Source organism: Mastigoproctus giganteus, chromosome 10 (assembly GCF_048544385.1).
Source record: "Mastigoproctus giganteus isolate SK-2022 chromosome 10, ASM4854438v1, whole genome shotgun sequence".
Lineage (NCBI taxonomy): Eukaryota > Metazoa > Arthropoda > Arachnida > Uropygi > Thelyphonidae > Mastigoproctus > Mastigoproctus giganteus.
The window spans coordinates 210,469,064-210,492,615 of record NC_143584.1 but is presented as its reverse complement, the minus strand read 5'-3'; the positions used below and the strand labels follow the sequence as shown (position 1 = coordinate 210,492,615).

General features: G+C 34.9%; 1 protein-coding gene across 1 annotated transcript in view; it reads right to left on the bottom strand.

Annotated features, from left to right (window-relative positions):
* Positions 1-4,417: 4,417 nt before the first annotated feature.
* The window catches only part of LOC150079840 (uncharacterized), a 58,236-nt gene continuing 39,101 nt past the window's right edge, over positions 4,418-23,552 (bottom strand). The window contains exons 8-10 of the mRNA XM_090382705.1: positions 20,819-20,980; positions 18,639-18,740; positions 4,418-4,702 (exon numbers count right to left, since the gene is read on the bottom strand). Coding sequence (XP_090238831.1) covers positions 4,577-4,702; positions 18,639-18,740; positions 20,819-20,980 — 390 coding nt within the window. The 3' untranslated portion in view covers positions 4,418-4,576. The remainder of the gene's footprint in view (positions 4,703-18,638; positions 18,741-20,818; positions 20,981-23,552) is intronic.

Sequence of the window (23,552 nt, the reverse complement as noted above, 5' to 3'; positions counted from 1 at the left end):
TCAAAACAATGCACTGCCTCACTAAATTATTCTGACCCACTTGTTTATACACACAGATGACAAATAATACTGTTTTTTGAGAAAACAAATTAATAATTATGCTTTTAGGCATCTTCATTACAGGCCAAGAGGATATTATGCACAAAACAACCCCGCTGATGATTTCGAATGGAATTAATTTAAAATCTTTCATTTAAAACAATACTTGGAATTTTTTTAATACTGGATCAGGATTCTTATGAACACATACAAAATTCTATACACATAGGTGTATATATAGTGCTTGTAACAATTTATTTTAATAACATCAACTATTTTGAGTGGGGTGGGTGAGGATGATAATACAGAAAAAATAATCTTAAACAAGTAAAAGCAAGCATAAATTGTAGTTTGGCTGAAGGTAATTTAGACTGAAATGCAAATAATTACTTCATGTTATTGCAAGACTATATTTAGATATTAGTTATGCTTCAACCTTTTCCAGTGTATACGGCTTTTATTAAAAATAAAAGGCTTTTTTGAAGAAATTTTCCTGAAAAGTTTCTTTTTATATTAACAAAAGTCAAAACAAGAAACTACTGGAAATCTTTCAGAGAATTTTGCTCACTTGTTTATTATTGTAAATATCCCTCCCTGGTAAAGAACATCTAGAATGAGTGGCAGCCATGTTTTTAATATCATGCTACCCATTCCCCTAACAATGTTTTGAATGCCACACTACAATGATTTAATGCCAAAAGTATATCTTTACAGAACAAAAATTTTATGAAAGTGGCCAGACACAAGATTTATATCACAGTTTAATGACAATATGCTTGTAATAACTTTAATCAGGTTGGAAAAAATGCCCTTGAACTATGATAAACAAAAAAATGTTTTTTTTTTTTTTAATTTTAAATAAAAATTAGAGATAAAATTTGTTTTGTAAGAAAACAAAGTTCAAGATTTTAATGTCATTTTCGAGAAAATAATTAATGAATTAAAAAAAAGTGGTCACACAAGCAAACAATACCATAAAAATTTTACCTATAGAGTATTTTTATAGAGTGCTGAAAAATTAAAAGAAATTACCATGAATCTTACTGGAAAAGTTACATGATGCAATTCTTACAAAATTCAGCCAAGTTAAGAACTGAATTTAAAAGATAATGAAAACTATCTCATTTTATTCTGGATCATGATGGAAATAATCAAAATGTACACATCTGTGGAAACATTGAATAATTTTGTTCTGAAACTGAACTTTGGTATAGATATGAAATAATTTTCTTCTAACTACAGGCACTAACTATGGTGAACAGCTGCCCTCCATGTTCTGCTAACTGAGGGGAAAGAGTGTGTTGTTTAATCCAGTTAGTTCTAAATATATTTTCACTCTGTTTCATCCTTTCCCTCATTAAAAATTCATAAATCTGCATCACAAATAAGCATTGCAAACTGCCATAAAAGCAAAAAAAATAAATAAATAAAAATAATGATAAAATAAAATTATTTTACAACCACCACAGAACAACACATTTTTAGCATTAGTTCTAATGACTCATTTTTTAATGTCAAAAAGAAAAAAAAAATGACTATTATGAATTTTCAATGTGACCTTTATGATTCAATAATCTGAAAGAATTCTCTCAGTGGAAACATCTTAAAAGTAGGTTTATGAATTCCCCTGTAGAATTCACATTCATCCAAACATCTTTCTGGAAGCTAATTTCAAGATATAAAGCTGAAGTTTTAAAATGACACTGTTTTTGACACCAACCATAGATAAATCATGGAAGTACAATAGAACCTCAAAAATCCAGAATGTTTTGAATATTTCTCTGCAGCTGGTCAACCATAAAAGAGCAAAGATAAAAATAGGCTGGCCAGATTTAAAAAGAAAAAGCACAAAATTTATTGCAGTACGTTCCATTAATAATTTCCAAACACCAATTTTTTCTCTGTTTTACATATTTTATAGACTGTAAGCCACTGTTATGTATTTACAACATATAAATTCATTAATTTTGTAAGATATGCAATACTAATTCATAGCATCACAAACTTAAATAATACAGTAGTATGTATTCAGTTTTTAATCATATCGCACGATTTACAGCTGATATTAAAAAAAATTGGCCAACTGAAACACCCATACCAGCAGTCAAATCTGTGACTCTTATTTCTTAGGTAAGCACATTACCCACTGCACAAATCCAGCAGTACAGGTTAACATTTTGGCATAATGCTGGCAACTACTGTTCCGTGTAGATAACAGGGATCAGAGCACTGTATTATATAATAAAAATAATAAATTGCCTCTGAATGTTTAGGTTTATGAGTAAACTTTAAAAAACCAGAATCCTCAAAAATCTGAAACATGCCATGTCCCTGAGGATGCCAAATTTATGAGGTTCTACTGTAACACTTGTTCAACCTAATCTATGCATGTTAAAGGTAACTTCAAAATTTCATGTGTATGATGACTGATATTTTCAATTGTAATGGCAAAAACTGGAACAATCTCGAAGGGAAACCTCATAACTATGGATGAAGCCTACTAACTCAGCTCAGGAAAATGCTGCAGCAAAAATTTCTATGAATGCAGTATGGAATCAAACATTCAACTTTCATCATCAATGGGTAAGATGCGAGAAGAGAGAGCACACTGATAACCATTATGAATATGCAGTCTAAGTTAGTAGATGATAATAACGTTACCTCTGAAGCAAAAATTTTTAAGTAAGGGTCCTCACATTATATTCTATGTTAAGGATGGGATTCTTTTGGATTATCACAAGGCAATTTATGCCACAAGACATTAGTGATGTCACTATTCTCAGAATTTGTAATCTCTTCTTAAAATCCCTTTTACAGCAAAAAAGTGCTATAAAAGGGTTTCAAAGGAAACTGAAATTGAAAAGCTGGAGATAATGATAAAGGAAATAAACACTGGTACAGAAAACTTAGGACTCGAGCATTAATTCCATGTAGAAATTCTAAGTACAAATTACTGAGTAAAAGATGCTTAACTCCATATAAATTGTGGGCTAAAATTGTTAGTCTACCGGGTATTCAACTGTGTCCCCATACACTTTAGTTGCACTGGTGAAATCAACCCTATACTCAACCACTAAACAATTCTGCTCTGTTCTGACAATATTTGAAGAATGTTGGAGTCAAAAAGTTGTTGGGACAGCACAAGATTATCTAATGGATGAGCATGGGGCTAATTTCAATAAAGTCAAAATTTCAGCTCAGGACTGAAATGGAGTTAAGCATCTTTTACTCAGTAATTCATATTTAACACATATAATTAACTGTATGTTCCCACATATCTTTTTCACAATATTTAAAGATTCCAGCTGTATTTTTTTGATCGTATGTCAGACCTTTGTTCACATGAACACTGCAACTAGTAACTAATTATTTGATAAGAAGTCTGTAATCAATTGACACTGTCAACCCTTCCTTTTTCAAGATTGCAAAACTTAGGACATACAGTTGATCACAGCATTGGGCATTTCTAATCTGGAAGTCATCATAGAATCCAGATTCCAGTTTCCATGTTGTATTTGTATTTTGTCGGTACACAATGCTGTGTTGTGTCGCTTCATAAATACAAGAAGCAACTCTGTAAAAATCATGAAAACTCAGAGATGACACTACTTCTGAAAACAGAAACCAGTACCTTTCAATAATCTCTCATAAGAAATTAGTGCCAACAAGGAATGTAAACTTTCATAGTTTGATCTAATGTAAATTAGACTTTTACAGGAAAGTACTGCAAGCGGCATCTGAACTGATCCAAAAAATTTACCAAATGAGCTCTACATGTCAGTCTTAAAAGCTTTATGGTCTCTTCCTTGAGAGCAGCTTATTATATTTCACCCACGTTTAAACTTAAAATATTCCCATATGATTCCATGTTACTGAAAAATGAACTGTGTAAATCTTGAATCAACAATTAATGCCATTAGGAAAAATTTGGTTGGGTCAAAGGCTGATTCAATTCACAAATTCCATTTCAGATCTAATTATTGCATGAAAAGATTATCCATTTCACTTTTTCTTACAATAAAAATTACAATTCACAAAGTTTCAATGATATCTTGTTTCTAAATCAAAAATCTTTAGTTCTATTGACTTGTCATCTAAACATAACAGAACCTTTTCCAGTTATGTGTAATTGCTTCACATTTAAATAATACACAGGTACAGGTTATTAATGAGATAAACTCAGTTATTGGAAAACTGATTCTGAGTTAAGCTATAAGTGTTGTAATAGTTTGCAGTGGCATATTTCAGTTGTTTAATGTTTCAACATAACTTCAATCCCTGTCGAGTAACTGCAGAAAATGTCATTCCTAGTTTTTCTTTTTAACTATATTTTAAAATTTTCTAAATTTAAGAAAAACTCAAAGTGATTAAGCCACATTACAAACTTTGTTTTGGTTCCAGTATACATGTAGCAAAACACATTTTTGCAACAAAGTTCACTGCAACCCACATCAATTACTTTTTCATCCTTCTGAAGTCTGTCTTGTAAAGATGTCATTTAATTCCACATAATATTCTACTTTGAAAAAAATGGTGGTCAAGATGCATCTCCCTCAGCATTTGGTGCCTCTTCTGAAGCAATGGCTGTAGACAGATGCTGAAGGGCTGACTGCAAGGCTGTAGATACTGTTGTTAACTGTTGACGTTTCTCTTTTTCAAGAACCTGCAGGTAAATTTGTCAACCTTTTCAATTTTATGATAGAAAAACAATATTTAAATGTATAAGTAAATTTTAAAATCCAGAAATTTCTTAGATGAAAGATTAACAACTTAATAATTAATCCTTAAAGGAAAAAACAGTGAATACAGAAAGAATCCAAAAGAAGTTACATGATTAATTTAGAAGTGGCTGATTGTTTCAAATTATGAACCAAAATCCTTTACAGTAAGCCAAGCTTATTTAGCACTGGCCTTAAAAAGGTGAGAAGGGAAGCCACCTAGTTTCACTCTACTATATAACTATTCCTTAAATTTATATAAGCTGTCTAAATTATACTGGACTGGACCTGACTAAAAACAAAGAAAAAAAACACTTACTCAAACCTTTTGAAACCTTGGTATAAATACCCCGTGAAGTCTTCAAATGCACGCATTTGTCTTAGACATAACAAAGATAATTATTAACATCATATTATACAGTAAGTGCAGAAAAACCTTGTATAGTCACAGTGTTTATGAGTAAATAAGCTAGAAAAAGTGCCTGTGAAATCTGTCTTGACTGTTTGCCAGAAGGTAGGCCTCAAGGCATGGAAAACAATGTGTAACGGGAACGAGAGAGAGAGAGAGAGAGAGAGAGAGAGAGAGGGAGGGAGAGAGAGAGGGAGGGGGAGGGGGAGAGAGAGAGAGAGAGAGAGAGGGAGGGAGGGAGGGAAGAGGTGAGACTCTCGAAACATTTCTCAGTGTATCACAAAGTACCAGAACAGTATTCAGTTCCTAATATGTGAGTGCACCATGAGTCCCTACAACTTATGCCACAACATATTAAGCAGGCCATAGATAAGTCCAAGGAAGTAGTTCATTGATTCCCAAGGAAGAACAGCCAGAATAGCAAGTTTCCCTTGTATTGAATTACTTTCAAACAAATGACATTGCCAATAGGTTACTCTGCCTTTTACTTAAAAGACTACATGTTGTCTAATGAGGGATCAGTAAATCCTGAATCAGGTTGTCATATTTGTATGTCATATTTTAAATAAATGGCATATTAACCTTTGGCAATGTTATTTGTTCGAAAGTAGTATAATACTAGGCAATTTTAATCCTGATGACCACAAAAACGAAAATATAAAAGGATAAACTAGTCCTCTTAAAAAAAAAGTAAAGTGCAGCCATTATCAACCCACTGCAGGATGGAAGCCTCCTCAACAATTCATGCTGAGGGAAAATGGACCATAATCTGCCACGCTGGTCCAGTGCGGGTTGGCAGATCGACCGTATTCAGCAGTCAGGGGCTTGAACCCCGGTCTACTCAAAGAGCGTGTACTACTGCACTCCCGCTCCTGCCCACTCGGCTACGGAGGTGCCTTAACTTCATATAATTTCAGTAAAGTCAAATAGCATTAGTTATTTCATAATTTTAAAGCTTAAACTCTATACAATTTTAAAATTAAAATGATTCTGTACCATATGATGTGATGCATTTGTATTTTATTATTTTATTGTATAAAATAATATGCTAGATGAAATATAAAATAAATAACATGCATTAAGATTTTTCATTTTCAGTACAACACATAATACAGCCTACAGATGATAGCCTTCCTGAATTTAGAAAGTAGCGAAAGGTTTAGCTAACACAAAGATTAATGAAAACTTAATAAAAATTAATACCAATAAATATTTATTTTCAAATAAAATAAATGTATGGAATCAAAACTGCTGTAACTTATATTGCTGCTACTCAGAGGTTTAGAAATACGAGGCAAAACATTGCTCTTCTGTCAGCAAGTTATCAAAATTTGGAAGACCATGGCAAATTAATTGCAGAAGTTGAAAGTCTGCTCACTGAAAAACATACAATTAGAGTGCAAGCTACCAAATGAGTTTTATTTAACTTAAATATAATTGTATTTGGAAAACTTATTACTCAAAGAACAAGTTTTGCATAAAATCAAGATGGTTTTACACACACCCACAAGCCAGGTGGGAAGGAGCAGTAGTGCTATGCACTACTGCTCCTTCTTGATTAGACCGGGGTTCGAGCCCGTCACCACCAAATATGGAGGATGCGGAAAGGTCAGGGAATGACCACCGCATTTCCCAGAGCAATATGGTCTTAGCTGCTAATGCTCCTAAAAACCAAAATAACAAACAAACAAACACACACCCACACATGGTTTTTAGAAAGCTAGATTTGGGACACTGTAGTGTATATTTACAGTTTAGTATGTTTCTAATGAAAAAAATAATAACATTTGCATATTTGAAAAATAAATTGAACTTGACTAAAAATGAAAAGAAAGCTAAACATATTGGAAAACCGAAAGACACCTGATTGTCAAAAAACTTGACTAAATCAGAAGAGTTGGCAGGTATGTAAGTGTGCATTTGAACTTTCCTATACAGTATATGGAAAGATATCATATAGTACAAATATAATTTTCTACCCCTCCCAAATATACTATAAGTCAAGGCTGGACATAGTACCTAGAGACTATGAAACAATTTTATACTCTAAAAAAATCTCATGATTCAAAAATCAAAATGCACTAAAACCAAACTTAATAATTTGCTCTAATTGAATTACTTTACAGAATGTTTTTATAACAATAATAGTACATTACAAATGTTGAACACATTTGAGTTGAACACATATATAGGCCCCATAATATTATTATGGGGCCTATATATTTCACAACAATGCAAATATATATCCCTTGACATACCTCTGAATGCTCAATCTTTTAACAACTATGAGTGTCCTAGGCCTACAAAGAATTTAACCCGGCATTGGCATAAATAAATGAACCAACACCAAAACCTTCGCAAACACTTCACTAAAGTCCTGCTGTCAAGTTTGTTTAACAATGAAACCTTTTCTATTAGATGACATATTTAATTAGGAATGGATAAAAGTTGCTGTATCTATGGATAAAAGTTGCTTCCAAGCATGACAATCTAAAAATTCAGTGTTCAATGAATGAGTTAATATCAGCCTAATGTTTCATGTAACAATTGTGAGATTGGGAAACTGAGCCACTGGTTTTTTTCATTGATAACACTAGTTTACAAATTTAAGTTTGTTCACTGGGGTTTGAATTTCAATAGGTCCTACTGCGAAATATGTTGCTGTGATTTCAAATATGACTTAGACTTTTTCTGTCACATCCAGATACATCACAATTTAAGAAATAAAAAGGTACTGTTTGTTATGAAAGTATATAACTTTATTGTATTTAGTAATGACAAACTGATAGGATTACATTTTCATATATCAAAAAATACGTAAATATTAACAAGCATTAATTAAAATTCTGAAACTTTCATTAATCAGACCTTCGTCTCTTTGTTTGAAAAGAACATTTAATCGTTTTTCTTTTATGTACAGTGCCAAGTTTCTCTCATTTTAAACACCAGCAGTAGTCAGCCATCATGCTTGTATTCCACGTTCTCTGGTACCTCTGCTCCATTTCCTTTATGTCCTGATGGAATCTCTCCCCTTGTTCTTTGCTCATCTGTGCAAGATTTTCGGGGAAAAAAATCAAGATGGGCATGCAAAAAGTGAATTTTGATGCTCATATTGCAACCCAAATTGCGAAGCTTTTCGAACATATTTTGAACAATTTTCTCATAATCCTGTGATTTATGATTTCCTAGAAAGTTTTCCATTACACTTTTAAAAGCAAATCCAGGCTTCCCTTTCAATGTCAGTCATAGTAGTTTCAAATTGACCATCTAAAACCAATTTTCTAATTTGGGGACCAATGAAGATACCCTCCTTAAGTTTTGGGTCAGATAAACCAGGAAATTTACTGTAAAGGTACTTAAAGCAGTTGCCATCCTTATTCCATGCTTTAACAAATTGCTTTATTATGCCTAACTTGATATGCAGTGGAGGTAAAAGTATTTTATCTGGCTTCACCAAACTTTCGTGCACAATATTTTTTGACCTCGGTGTAAGATTGTGCCTCCGAGGCCATTGCTTCTTTGTCCAATGCAGTGCTTTGGCTCTGCTATCCCATTCACAAATAAAGCATGCCATTTTAGTGTACCCACCCTGTTGCCCCAACAACATACATAACACTTTTAAGTCTCCACATAGTTGCCATTCGTGATCTTGATATTTAATTTTCTCCAGAAGCAACTTTAGATTGTCATAAGTTTCTTTTAAGTAGACTGAATAAGCAACTGGCACAGATGTGTACTTATCTCCATTATACAAGAGAACACCTTTTAAACTAGTCTTAGAAGAGTCTACAAATAGTCTCCATTCACTAGGAACATATGATGGAGCTCCTAAGGCACTTATTAAACCAGCGATATCACTGCAATATACGAGAGGACCTTCTTGTGAAAAATACTGTATAAACTCCCTGTCGTGATTTCTGTACTAGGAAAGTGATGTACCTGGAGCAAGTAAGTTCTTCGCTTGAAGTCTGGATCCCGAATTTCGGCATACTTTGGAAGACCTAAGTCCTTTACTAAATCGTTCAGTTCAACTTGCGTGAATTGCTGTGGCGTTAAAATATTTTCTGGTTGATAACATTCCTCTTCACTAACCTCTTTAGCTTCAGCTTCGGTAGAAGAAGATGTGGACTCCAAAGTTTCTGGTGGAGGTTTTACAGGCAGATTAGGTCCACGTGGAACCAGTCTTATGGCTGACAGTAGATCTGGATATTTGATGCCCCTTTTTATTTTTTGAATTGTAACCTTTAACGTCACATACACAAAAGTAACATTCGGCATGGCTTACTGGCTCGTGTCACACCATAGGAATAGCAAATGGCAAGCACACCTTTTTTCCTTGACTCCATTTTCTAAGATGTTCGACACATGGCATACTTTATGCGGTGCCCACGATTTATCCTGATTGCCTAGTTTTATCTCAAAGTATGCATAATACGATTTTTTTAAAAAATTTGGTAATATTTTGCCTCTGCTTTACAGGAACAAAACAACCACATATGCAACAAAATATGTCGGGACTGTTTATATGCTTTCTGGTTGCCATACTAAAAGAAAACTAACACACAATGAGAGAGCTCACGACGGTTTTTACAGGAGTACTGTGACCCCATAAGAGATGTGCCACTTATATAGGCTCTGTGGTTGGGTGGACTGTACAAACAAATGAGTGCATACTCAGAGAAGTTTAACCCGTAACTACACACAAGAGTCTCCCAGACTCCACTCAGAAAATAAAATTCTGGGAATCACAGATGGGCCGGAAGAGCGGAGTGGGGGCTGTCTACCTTCCTGGGTCAAGGTTGGCTACCTTGCAGTGTGTGTAGTTACGAGTTAATCATGCACAATCTGTTGTATGTGAGGCAAATATTTGATACTGATTACGAATATAGGGGTATAAAACTTGTAAACCATTGCAGAAACTATAGTTATGTACACATTTGCATATAATACCTAGGTAAAAATTTGTTAATGAATTGTGAAAAATCTTTACGTGATAGAAACAAACGGACTTCGGTTTAGTAATCAGTAAACATGCATAAATAACTGCCACATACTTTTACTCAAACCCCAGATACACTGTAAACCAGTGTAATTAATCAATGTTAATTGTCAATAAAAATATTTTAAAAGGTCAGGGAACTGTCTACTGCTGTTTGTGAACAATGGTAGACAATCCCCTGACACATTTTAACAAATATTTATGTGATGCAAGTAGGTGGACAGCAAAACCTTTATGGCTTTCACAGTTGAAATCTCCACACGGCACAATCTACTCTAATACTCTGCTTAGTGAATAACCTTGAGAACTAAATTACCAATTCTCAGGTGGTTTTCTGCATTTGTACATTTTCCTAAAAATAGCTGGTGCCAGATAATGGATTGCCAGAATTGGAAGGGTCAACTGTACAACAGTCCCAACATCAGTAATAAGTTTTATAAATGAAGGTTGTACAAAGAGGCTTCATTTCTATAATAGGCATAACAGAAGCCAATTATAAACAAATATACAAACTGAATACAGACATTTACTAATATGAACTACAGGAAAACCTTGTTAATACAATAGCAGATTTATACAAAGTACAGTTAATATGTATTACAAAGTTAATGTTTGCACCATGGACAGTATATTTATACTCCAGAATGACTACAGGCCAGAGGAGCTTGCACAACATAGAAAGAATACAAGAACACCACATTTTGTAGTCATGTGGGCTTGAACCATGGTCACCAGAAATGAGAGCATCAATACTGGTCACCCCCCCACTATAAAAAAAAAAACCTGATTTTTCACACTGAACCTTGGTAACAGTGATCTCAAGTGTAGCAATGGGTGGCTGCAGAGCTGACAAGGCTAAAACCCTAGATTGGCTGGAGTGTGTACAACCACTTGGCAAATATGAAACAAAAGACATTTTCAACATAGATGAGAAAAGAGCATTTTACAATTTTATTTCCAATAAAGCCTTGTTATTTGTGGTGAAACCTGCCAAGGGGGTTAAATTGAGAAGGAATTGACTGTGTTGTTGCGTATCAATGCAGATGGCAGCATAAAGTCCCCTAGTCATTGGCAAGTCTTTTCAGACAAGATGTTTTAAAGGAATGACCACTCTCCGTTTTGAGTACAAATCAAATAAAAAAGCTTGCCTTAAGGCTAAACTTTTTCAATCATAGAATTTTAAAATTGGATAGAAGAATGCTTCTGCAGAAAGAGAAAATTCTGATGTCCTCGATCACTGTGTTGCATCGTATTGGGCTGTAAAGCTGTCAAACATTAGAATGCTCTTTCTACCTCCAAACATCACAAGTTTCATGTAGCCACTGGATCAGAGTATCATTCATAATCTGAATGAAAGACTACAGATCCTGCCTAATGCATCATCTGATCTATTACCTTGAAAATAAAACAGCACATAAATGGATGTGTTAGGTGCCCTTTGAAACATCATGATTGCTTGGAATAGCATTTCACCTAATGCCATAATAAACTGCTTTGTCAAAAGTGGCTTTATCAAGAAGAATATAGACCCTTTTCCAGAAGATGAATCTGACCATCAAGTGAATGAAATGGGAGAAATTGAGAGTACACATGTACCTCTAGGAAGAATTTCAAGGCAATGTTCATGTGGATTACTCATTACCACTACAGTTATACGATCAGGAAATCCACTAAATGCTCAGTATGTTGACAGCAGTAAATACCATAATAATGAAAAGGTTATAAAGATGATGAAGAAGGACTAGTGCACACATTACCTAACAAATCCAATGCCCAAAATGCATTGAATGTAACTGAAACTGTACTGGCTTTCAGTGACATTAGCAGTGAGGTGCTATTATTAAGAACAATTATAAAACAAAGTGTTCAGAATTAGGTGGATTTTTTTTTAAAGACATTGTAAAATTCTTGAGTTAAGATAACTTAATGTTGAAGCACATAATTTAACCGGCATATTAACCCACGAACAAATACTGGTATGATTTTTTCGTTCATTTCTAAACTGATCTTTATTGTTTAAAATTCAAAATTATAAGAGTACCTTTTACTACTTGTTTAATCCTACATTTCTTATGATTCCTTAATTCTTACTGTACAAAAATTTGACTGTTTTAATTAATAATTGCCTTTAAAATTTTCTTTGATGCAATCTTTGTTAATTGTGAATATTAATTTTAATTTTTTCAAAATTAAGTAGTTTTTCTTCTATTTTTATATTCACGAGTATATTAATTTTATGTAAAAACATGTGTACAATGGCAAATTAAAGTTTAAAGTAAATTACAAAACAAAATTTTAAATTTATTTTGTTCATTTCACAAACCTCATTATTACAAAGTGAGAGAACTTAATTCCCCTTGAAGTTTTGTATTAATGACTTTTTCCTGTATTTTTAGGGGCAGAGTTATGACACAGACAAACAACCAGGTAATGATCCCCCTAACAACACAGAGTACCATAACACAATGGTAACTAATAATTAACTAATAATAACTAAATGGTAACCTAACCTCCCTAGACAACAGATGATCAGGAAGAATCACTACAAAACTCATTTACTTCCTAAGTATTCCAGAACTAGCAATGTCAGTCTCAATAGCACAATCACAAGACCTAATTGGACCATGATGATCTAACCACTTGGTATTAAGGTATTAACAAAAAAGCAAATATGCACATGAAGAAACTATGTTTACCATTTGGCAAAAAGTAGGTTTCATGGTGATGAAAGCACAAATAGTAAATGTGGAATTTCTTATGTAGCTTAACTCTTGGAACTTTTTAAAATAAACTTAATACCTTGTTTGTTTGTTGTTTGGTTTTTAGGAGCATTAGCAACTAAGGCCATATTGATCTGGGGATATGCGGTGGTCATTCCCCGACCTTTCCACACCCCCCGTATTTGGTGGTCACGGGCTCGAACCCCGTCTAATCAAGAAGCATGTGCTATGCACTGCTGCTCCTGCCCACCTGGCTATGGAGGCGCCACTTAATACCTTAATAAATGTTAAATAAAATAAGAGTACATCAAGTATGCTACAATGAACAAATGCTACAACAAACAGTGTTTATCAATAAAATCAGGATGCTACAATGAATGCAGAGGAATACTATCGGCTGATGTAGCATGTGCGTGTGCATGACGTGTTGATTAGAGTGCTTCCATTCTAATTTCCTGCTTTGATTAGAGCATCAGTTATCTTTTTTATCGTTTGTAAAGTTCAGTTATTAGTTTAGTTCAGTTATCTGCTTATTTGCCTTTTAGTATTGAAAATATATTTTTTAATTATTCTGCTAAATAATTTTACCACGAGCTAGCAAAATAAAGTGAGAAAGCTAATTAACTTAGACATTAAGAAAGAAATAATTTCCAAGCGAGAAAGTAGAAAAAGTGTAGGAGATCTAAGTGCTGAATATGGTATGGCTAAATCAACAATCAGTACAATTTTAAAAAACAAGGAAGAAATAAAAAGTGCACAGGTTGCGAAGGGAATCTCTAGGTTAAGCAGTTCACGTTGTAATATCACAGAAAAGATGGAAACTCTTCTATTAGTGTGGATTAATGAAATATAAATGGCAGGTGATAGTGTCAGTGAGGCAATTATTTGTGAAAAGGCCAAACAATTGTTTGAGGAACTTGGTGCTAAGGCTCCTAGTACAAGTACTGGTTCTGTGAAGGAGTTTTTTAGCACCAAGGGGTGGTTTACCGGATTTCGGAAAAGGACTGGATTACAAAGTGTTGTGCAGCATGGTGAGACTGCCAGTGAAGATAGGGGTGCTGCTGAGCAACATCGTGAGAAATTTAAGAAAATATCAATTGATAATGGAGGCTTTCTTTCACAGCAGGTGTTTAACTGCGATGGAACTGGCCTTTTCTGGAAGAGAAGGCCATGCAGAACATATATCACGGAGGAGACCACCTTGCCTGGCCATAAGACAATGAAAGACAGGCTAACATTGCTCTTTTGTGACAATGCTTCGGGTGACTGCAAGGTCAAACCACTGCTTGTGTACCATTCAGAGAACCCCAGAGCTTTTAAAACAATCAGGAAAAACTGCCTTGGAGTTTTGTGGCATTCCAACCACAAGGTTTGGGTGACCAGGAGCCTTTTCTCCGACTGGGTGACTGAGGTGTTTGGCCCCACTGTCCGTGACTACCTTAGGGAGAAGTATCTTCCATTGAAGATTCTTTTGGTCATGGACAATGCTCCAGCCCATCCGCCTAATTTGATGGAAAAATTACCAGATGAGTTCAGTTTTTATCAAGGTTCACTTCTTGCCACCTAATACGATGCCTCTCCTCCAGCCTATGGACCAGCTGTTAGTATTTGGTTTTTAGGAGCATTAGCAACTAAGGCCATATTGCTCCGGGGATATGTGGTGGTCATTCCCTGACCTTTCCACATCCTCCATATTTGGTGGTCACAGGATCGAACCCCGGTCTAATCAAGAAATGTGTGCTACGCACTGCTGCTCCTGCCCACCTGGCTACGATGTGCCCTATGGACCAGCAGGTGAGCACAAATTTTAAAAAACTCTACCCTAAGACAATGTTCAGGAAATGTTTAGAGGCCACTTCTTCCAGTGATGTGACTCTGAAGGACTTTTGGAAGGGTCACTTCAATATAGCGGATGCTATTTTCCTAATTGTAGTTGCTTGAATTCAGCTTGGGGGCCATTGTGGCCTGATGCTGTGGCTCAAAGGGACTTTGAAGGCATTCAACAGTTGGAAGAAAAGCCTGTTATGCAGGAAATTGTGTGTCTGGGCAGTTCCATGGGCCTGCAGATCAATGAGAAGGACGTGGAGGAATTGGTGGAGGACCACAGAAAGGAGCTATCATTTGAGGAGTTATGATAGATATAAGCTGGTCTGTAACCAAGTCACAAAGGAGGTTAGGTAGGCAAAGGCAGATGAGAAATCTTTGGCAAAGGATGCAAAGAAAACTTATGTAAACTCTTGATTTTTTAAGGAGTCCTTATGTGCTGTAATGTAATAACTAGATTGTATGTATAGCTTAGCTTAATTTTCAGCACTCACCTCATAGTAATCCGCTTAGCTGGTGGAGAGTTTTACCACATACATAGTGGTTATAGGATTCTAATAACTTACAGGGATTTTGGGTTTAAAACTAAGTTATGGGCTATAAAAGTTTTCTAAGAAAGGAAAGTGTACCTTCCATTCTATGGTTGCCTAATCAAATTAAATTAAATGAAGAAAAATAGAAGCTAATAGCCGCGCATGAGCGACTTTCGAAAATTCATCCTCAGTTAGCTATAGTGGGGGGGGGGGAAGAGAGCGCGTTTGTGTTAGATACGGGTTTGGTTTCCCGAAATGCTTTTCAGTGCACATGGAAACTTAATACGTGCTAAATTCTAAATGGGGGAGAAATTGGCGGGAATCGTTTTATTTAACACGTTGAGTGATGTATGGCGCTTAAACCATTCAATGACGAGGGCTTCATTTTCAAGGATTTTGTAGCTGGAATTTAATTTAACTACTGTGATGGCTCAATCGATGAGTGGGTTGTGATTTTGAGATTGGATGTGTTGTGTTAGTTCTGTACTAAAACTAACTCAGCAAGTACAGAACTAACATTGAATGGTCATTGAATGATTTAAGCGCCATACATCACTCAACGTGTTAAATAAAAAGATTCCCGGCAATTTCTCCCTCATTTGGAATTTAGCACGTATTAAGTTTCCACGTGCACTGAAATGCATTTCGGGAAACCCAACCCGTATATAACACAAGCGCGCTCTCTTTCCCCCCCACTATAGCTAACTGAGGACGAATTTTCGAAAGTCGCTTGTGCGCGGCTATTAGCTTCTATTTTTCTTCATTTAATTTAATTTAATTAGGCAACCATAGAATGGAAGGTACACTTTCCTTTCTTAGAAAACTTGTATAGCCCATAACTTAGTTTTAAACCCAAAATCCCTGTAAGTTATTAGAATCCTATAACCACTATGTATGTGGTAAAACTCTCCACCAGCTAAGCAGATTACTATGAGGTGAGTGCTGAAAATTAAGCTAAGCTATACATATGATCTAGTTATGTAAACTCTAGAAGGAAAGGGATGAATCAGATTGGTCCACTTGATATCAATGGTTCAACTGTTGATGAGCCTGCTCAGGTAGCTAACAAACTAAATGAGTATTTTGCATCTACATTCACACATGAGGAGTTATTCAGGCAGGAGAATGCCAGAGGTGGATTAAACTCTGGCAGTGAGTGAGATGATTTTGTAATAACTGAGAGCAAAGTGGACGAGAAATTGTTGAAGATAAACATAAGAAAGGCACCTGGGGTGGATGGGATCTATCCAGTTATATTAAAGGAAGCAGCAAAGGAAGTAAGCAAACCCTTAGCCATAATTATGAGAGCTTCCTTGGAATCAGGGGAGGTACCCATGGACTGGAGATATGCAAATGTGACCACAATTCACAAAGGAGGATCAAAGGGCAACACAAGTAATTACAGACCTGTTAGTTTAACTTCTGTTCCAGGGAAATTAATGGAAACACTGGTTAAAGAAGCACTGTAGACTCATCTAGACAAGACTTCAGGTATAGCTCGGACACAAAATGGGTTTGTTAAGGGAAAGTCTTGTCTGACTAATTTGATTGGATACTATGATGTGGTCACAAAGGAACTGGATGCAGGGAATAATTTTGATATCATATATTTGGACCTTAGAAAGGCTTTTGATACCATTGCACATGGAAGGTTGATGCACAAATTGGAGCAGCGTGGCAGTGGAGGCAAATTGCTGCTATGGATAAAGGGATGGTTGAGTAGGAGAAGACAGAGAATGGTAATCAATGGACACTGCTCTTCTTGGACTAATGTTATTAGTGGAGTCACCCAGGTTTCAGTGTTGGGTCCATTGTTGTTTTCTGTATTTATTAATGATATTGATCAGGCTTATCAGGCTTAATGTCCAAGTTTGCAGACGATACAAAGGTTGGCAGGGTTGTTAATGATAGTACGCTGCTGCAACAGGATCTAGAAAAGTTGAGCAGATGGGCTGAGAGGTGGCAACTGAAGTTTAACATTGACAAATGTAAAGTACTGCATATGGGAAGTAGTAACCCCAGAGTAACGTATCAACTCTGTGGTACTACACTGACAGTGGTAGATAATGAAAAGGATCTGGGGCTAAATTGTGCAGGCAAATATTAAACTTTTTGAGCAGTGCAGACAGTCTACAAGAGTAGCTCATGGTGTCTTGTCAATGATATACAGTAATTTTTTTAGCAGGGATAAGGAGGTGAATATCCCCTTGTATAAGGCAATGGTCAGGCCACACCTTGAGTACTGTATACAGGTCTGGAGGCCTCATTTTAAGGAGGATGTAGAGCTGCTGGAATGAGTACATAGAAGGGCAACAAGTTTAGTGAATGGAACAAAGGGTTGCTCTTACAAAGAAAGGCTTAAGTTTTGCAAATTACAGTGTCTGGAGATATAAGCACTTGCGAGGTGATCTGATTGAGGTGTATAGAGCCTTTAATGGTTTGAGCATGCTCAATGCGGATGGGATTCTTCCTCTTGCTCAGAATAATTGCCTGAGAGGGCATAACTTCAAATTAAGGAGAGATAGTTGTAGGATAGATGTGCAGAAGTTTGCCTTTAGCCAGTGGATGATTGATTGCTGGAACAAACTTCCATCTGTCATTGTAGAAGTTGATAGGTTAAATAGATTCAAGGCAGAACTAGACAAACATTTGGAGAGAGTGGATGGGTGAAATGAGTAGGGATTTTTTTTTTTTTTTTATTGGCTGATGCTATATAAGCATGCTTTCTTGCATCATGTGCCTTTACTAATGCTAATACCCCCAATCAAATCAGACCCTCAAAACATCTGATCGAAAACAATGAATATTATTGGTCTCCAACTGAGGCCATAAGGTTCTGTTTAGCAATAAATTTATATGTTAATTATATGCGGTGTTCCTCTAATTTTATTTAGTGTATCTGTGTGATTCAGTAATACCCTTTGAATCTAAGATTAGAAGCTAATAAATGTTTTATTATTTGTGAATAAGAATTACAAATTATTTTAAACCTGTATAATGTAATCAATATCCTAATGCTCACTAAAAAAAGTGATACAGCAAGAAATGTATCATGAAAAGTCTAATATACCAACCTGTTCAATTAATCTCTTTTTAAAAATAAAGGCAGCTTTCAACCTATGCAGGGAGAAGTGCTTCAATTTCTTCAATTATAAAAAGGGTACATTTGTATTTAAAGAAAACTGTAATTATTGAAATTGACTAGTTTCTTCAAATTGAATAATTTTAATACCATATTTTTTTACTTTTAATCAGCTAAATTCTGTGAACCTGCAGTTAATTTGAAGCAAGTGAATTACATTTTAAAGTAACTTTGCTTCCTATTTGGTCTCTACAAGAAGAAAATATCAATTACACACAGAAAAAGTTCCTAAAAGTTGTGAGACTGCTAGTTACCTTTTTTTGCTGAGCTTCATGCCTTTGTAGTTCTGCCCTAATAAGGTCTAATATGTTATCTGCAGGGTAACTATGACAATCGTTATTCTTCTTACAACCATCCTATAAGGAAAAAAATTTCCTCAGACAAGGTCACAATAAAAATTTGATATGAGAATCAACAAATTTTTATTTTAATTCTTCAAAATACATCAGAAAGAATTAACTGTTTATATTCTGAGAAAAACAACCAAAATATCTTTAGTTCATACACTGTTTTTACAAGTGTACTCAAAGTGACTAGTTGTGGAGACAGTCCATGGTTCACAACATGTGACCCACAGACTGTGCCTGACTCCACAGACTAGTTTTATAGTTCCTCCACACAAAACAATATTCTCACTAGTGACATGACAGGAATATTCCACCTGTCTAGTAAGAGACAGATGCATAAAATCATGAGAATAACTGTGTTACAACACAACATTTAGTCTCATGATTTTATGCAATACTGTATACTCATAAAGCAATCTACACAGCGAACCAATTTCTCTATTTCAGATAATGAAAACAGCTAATTCAGTTATGAATAGAGAGCTACTGGGGCCTATTTTATGCAGACAAGCAAAATCAGGCTATGATTCGTCACCAATATTGATGGAAGAAACTAAGTGTGGTTCAGCAGCACACTGAAACAGACCTGATGTAAGAGATATATCTGATATATCTCTTATACTACAAGTATAAGAGGTACTAATTTATTTTCATTTTGTTCTGATTTATGTCAGTTTTAATGCATCATTCTGATGTGCATTTGCTTGTATTTGTGAATGACTTCAAAATTTTTCCAAAGGAAAAAAGTAGTTAAATTCTGAATATTTACTTTTGCAACAAGGCTTAGATATTATGTAAGGCTGGTTATGCACATAATGATAGAATTAATTCATAAATATGTAAGCTGTGTCATTTGATTTTGTCATAATATTTAATAGGAGTCATTCCAGCTCAGTCCCTGAAAAGTCATCAACTTGATTTCCACTGGGAAATATTCAGTTATTATGCACCTGAAAGACATGCCCAACCTCAAATATTATTCAAGACTTTAATATGTCACATATTAATGTATGCCTGTGTGCATTAAAACTGTTTTACTCATATGCTATACTTCTTTGATCACTGCCAATCAATGTCCAAAAACTACAAGCAAGCACAAATTCCTTGAAGCTCACCTTCCTTGTTGTTTTCCCTAAACAGCATCACACAATTGCCACAGAATGGTTTTGCAATATTCCTGGTTCACTGTTTAAACATACAGGACAAATTCATAATGAGCAATGCCTCATAGTTAGAAAATACAACAAGCATGATCTTCAGATTTGATCAATATTTTCTTGTCTTTTTGGGCATTGGAAAAGATGGGTTCTGCCATTAAAAGGAAAGGGCTTTTGTTTCAGGATCACAGCCATATATCCATGATTCGTCACCAATAATGATGGAAGAAACAGTGTGGTTAAGGAGCACACCACAGAAGACCCTGATATAAGAGAACTCGCCACTCTGCAATCAGTGAGGCACAAACTGGGATGAAACAAGTCGCATTCCCAGACCTCATGTTAAAATTAATTGACAAGGTGCTAATGCTAAATTTATATAGATTTCTATGGGGTGGAGGACTAAGAAGTTGTAATTAATCTTAAAAGCTTCTTAGAGACCTGCAAAAACTTATGCTGAAAATTTGGTGTTGATTTAACTTTGGGTAATGCTCAAAAACCATTAACTACTATGAGGTTTCTGTAGTAATGGGCTGAAGATGGTATCAAATCCGAATTCATTCTAGACCCTTTCCAGGGACTGACAAAGGATACACTAAAAATCTAGTGACAATATGACAATCATCTGCTGATTAATGGTCAAACATGTAAAACACACTTCCATTTAAATATAAGAAATATTTCAAAATTTTATGCGGGAAGGGGAGATTAAAAAATTGTCAAATTTCTATCAGAGTCTAATGAAAATGGGATCACTTGATGAAATCTTTCTAAAAGACCCAACTATAAAATTTCACTGAAATCCATCCACTGGGAGTCAAGTTGTTACATTCTGATGGGTAGATATGGCCAAGCTTGTTTAAAATTCATCTATTTGTGAAATGTATAAATTTGAATAATTACCACTAAAAAAGAGAAAAAAAAACTTACTAATAATACACTCGAAACATTACCACACAACTGCTGACAGCACTGCTGCATAGCATTTTCTACGATTTGACCAATTTGATTGCATTCTTCACTTAATTTTTTAGATAATCTGTCTTCTAAATCACTATGCCGCTTTTCAACTTGTCCTTCTAGCCGTTGTACCTACAGAGATCAACCAATTATTAATAATATAATATTCATATAGTCAAATGTAACATCTATATTTAAAAATAGTAAGTAACATATACATTTTAAAAAAAAAAGGCTTAAACTTTATAGAGTTAACACTCTATTACCTTCCAAAAGGCAACAGCATCACTGGGGAATCCTAAATCTAGAAATGTTAAGACAGGCTATCAAGTTGAAGATACATGGGAAGCTATCCAAAGGTGTCCACCTGCTGGCTGACAATGCCAGCAGGTGGACACCTTTGGATAGCTTCCCATGTAAGTGGACTTTGGTGGAAATCTGTGGCAGCCACCTTTTTACTCCTTTAGACTTCTAGCTTTAGACTTCTTCCTCTTCTCTAAAATGAAGAAATCATTATAGAGTTGTCGATTTCACACTGATGCGAGTTATTAATAGTAATTAATGACATTAAAGCTCGGTTTTCTGCTTAAAGTGAGGAGTTCTATTCAAGAGGCCCGGAAGAGCTTATCCATGGAAACCTCTTGCCATTATCTACAGATAGGAAAAATGTGTTATGTTTTCTTATCATTCTGCCAAAATTAAACTTGTAACAAGGAAACACAATAGTTAGAAATATTTTATTATTTTCCCCTATGGTGCATTCTTTCTGGGACATCCTGTATATATATATAGTGTACATTAGTAAATAATATAAGGATTACCCTGATCTCTTTATAGGAAGGCTTCTTATCCAACTCTCCTAGTCCATCATGTAAATTAATTAAAATATAATAAAATTAATAGACTACATTTTAATATGTTCCTTAACGATAGCTACCAAACCGACTTAATAACCCAGAATCACCGCTGAGGCGCCAACCCAACTCCAAAACTATCAACCGAGACGCAACCATCAGTATAGGAAAACATTATGTCAGATTTACTCATAGTAGAAAGAACAAATAAATAAGAAATATGTGAAGACTTCTTCCTCCTTACGTTTGATGGAAACTTTTCGATACGCCATCTTCACAGGACAGAATGAAACTAAAAATGCGCTGATGCGTAAGTATTTTAAAAGAAATTTAGTCCTCGTCACACAAATTCAATTCTTCCTTTCAACAAACGCATGATCTCGTCTATAGCATTTTGTGTAAAGACTGCGACTCGGTTTATGTTGGATCTACTCGAGGGGGGGTTTGGATTTTCACGCTAAACAACATGAGGCTTCTGTACGCGTGTCAAGAGCAAACACTTTAGAGTTGCCATTCCATGCTGTGAATGAGGCACAATCTTTTCTTTTTAATGAAGCCAAAATAATTAATATTCAGCACAATTATAGTAAATTACTTACTGCTGAAACACTTAAAATGAAACTCCATAAAAACTCAATCAATATTCGCAGACCTTTTTTAACATCAGATGATTGGTCCTATAAACGTATGTATGATGAGGATTAAATTTCTTTTAAAATACTTATGAATCAGTGCATTTTTTAGTTTCATTCCGTCCTGTGAACACGAAGTATCGAAAAATTTCCGTCAAACTTAAGAAGGAAGAAATCTGTCTTCACGTATTTCTTATTTATTTGTTCTTTCTACTATAAGTAAATTTGACATAATGTTTTCTTATACTGATGGTTGCATCGCGGTTGATAGTTTTGGAGTTGGGTTGGGGCCTCAGTGGTAATTCCAGGTTATTAAGTTGGTGTTGTAGCTATCGCTATGGAACACATCAAAATGTAGTCTATTAATTTTATTGTATTTTAATTAATTTATGTGATGGACTAGGAGAGTTGGATAAGAAGCCTTCCTATAAAGAGATCAAAGTAATCTGTATTATTTACTAAAAGTAACAAAGAATATAGGAGATATTGAGCAGATAATAGCTCTTATTATACTAAATACAGTGTGCATGCAAGAATACAGACACAGGCAGACAGAAACACCTTCATATATTAAAATAATTAAGCAAGGACAACAAACAATTTTTGGAAATGTGTTATATAAATATATAATTTTTAAAATATCTTCAAAATTATGCTATGATTACTATAAACAGAGAACTATCTCTAGAGGCTTACAGAGTAAATAGACCCAAGTTTTCTACACAGTCATTTCCAAATATTTGGAAATTATACATAAGGCCAGATATTCAAAATTTCCACTACTACATGCACAGCATCTCTTCTCTGCTTGACATACAATGGCAGATATGTCAAATAAAATTTTATTTGTAATTCCTCCCATATTCTTTTCCAAAATTTGGCAGGTTCACAACTATGCACTTCAACTTTAAGTTATTGCCACATAACTAAGCCCAAGTTGTAGGCTCTAGAGACCTTGGAGGATATTTGTGAGTACTGCCCAATGGACTATCCATTGTTTTGGAAATTCAGTATTCAGATAGGCACAAACATTTGTACAAAAGCATGGTGGAGATGCACCATCCTACTGAAAATACACCTGTGAATAGAAACATGTTTCTGTTGCAGACTATATTATTCATAAACATTTCAAGATAACTTTGTCCTGTAATAGTATCACCAGAATTATAAGGTGATTATCCCAAAAGAGGAGATTCCTATTGACAAGAATTCCCAGCA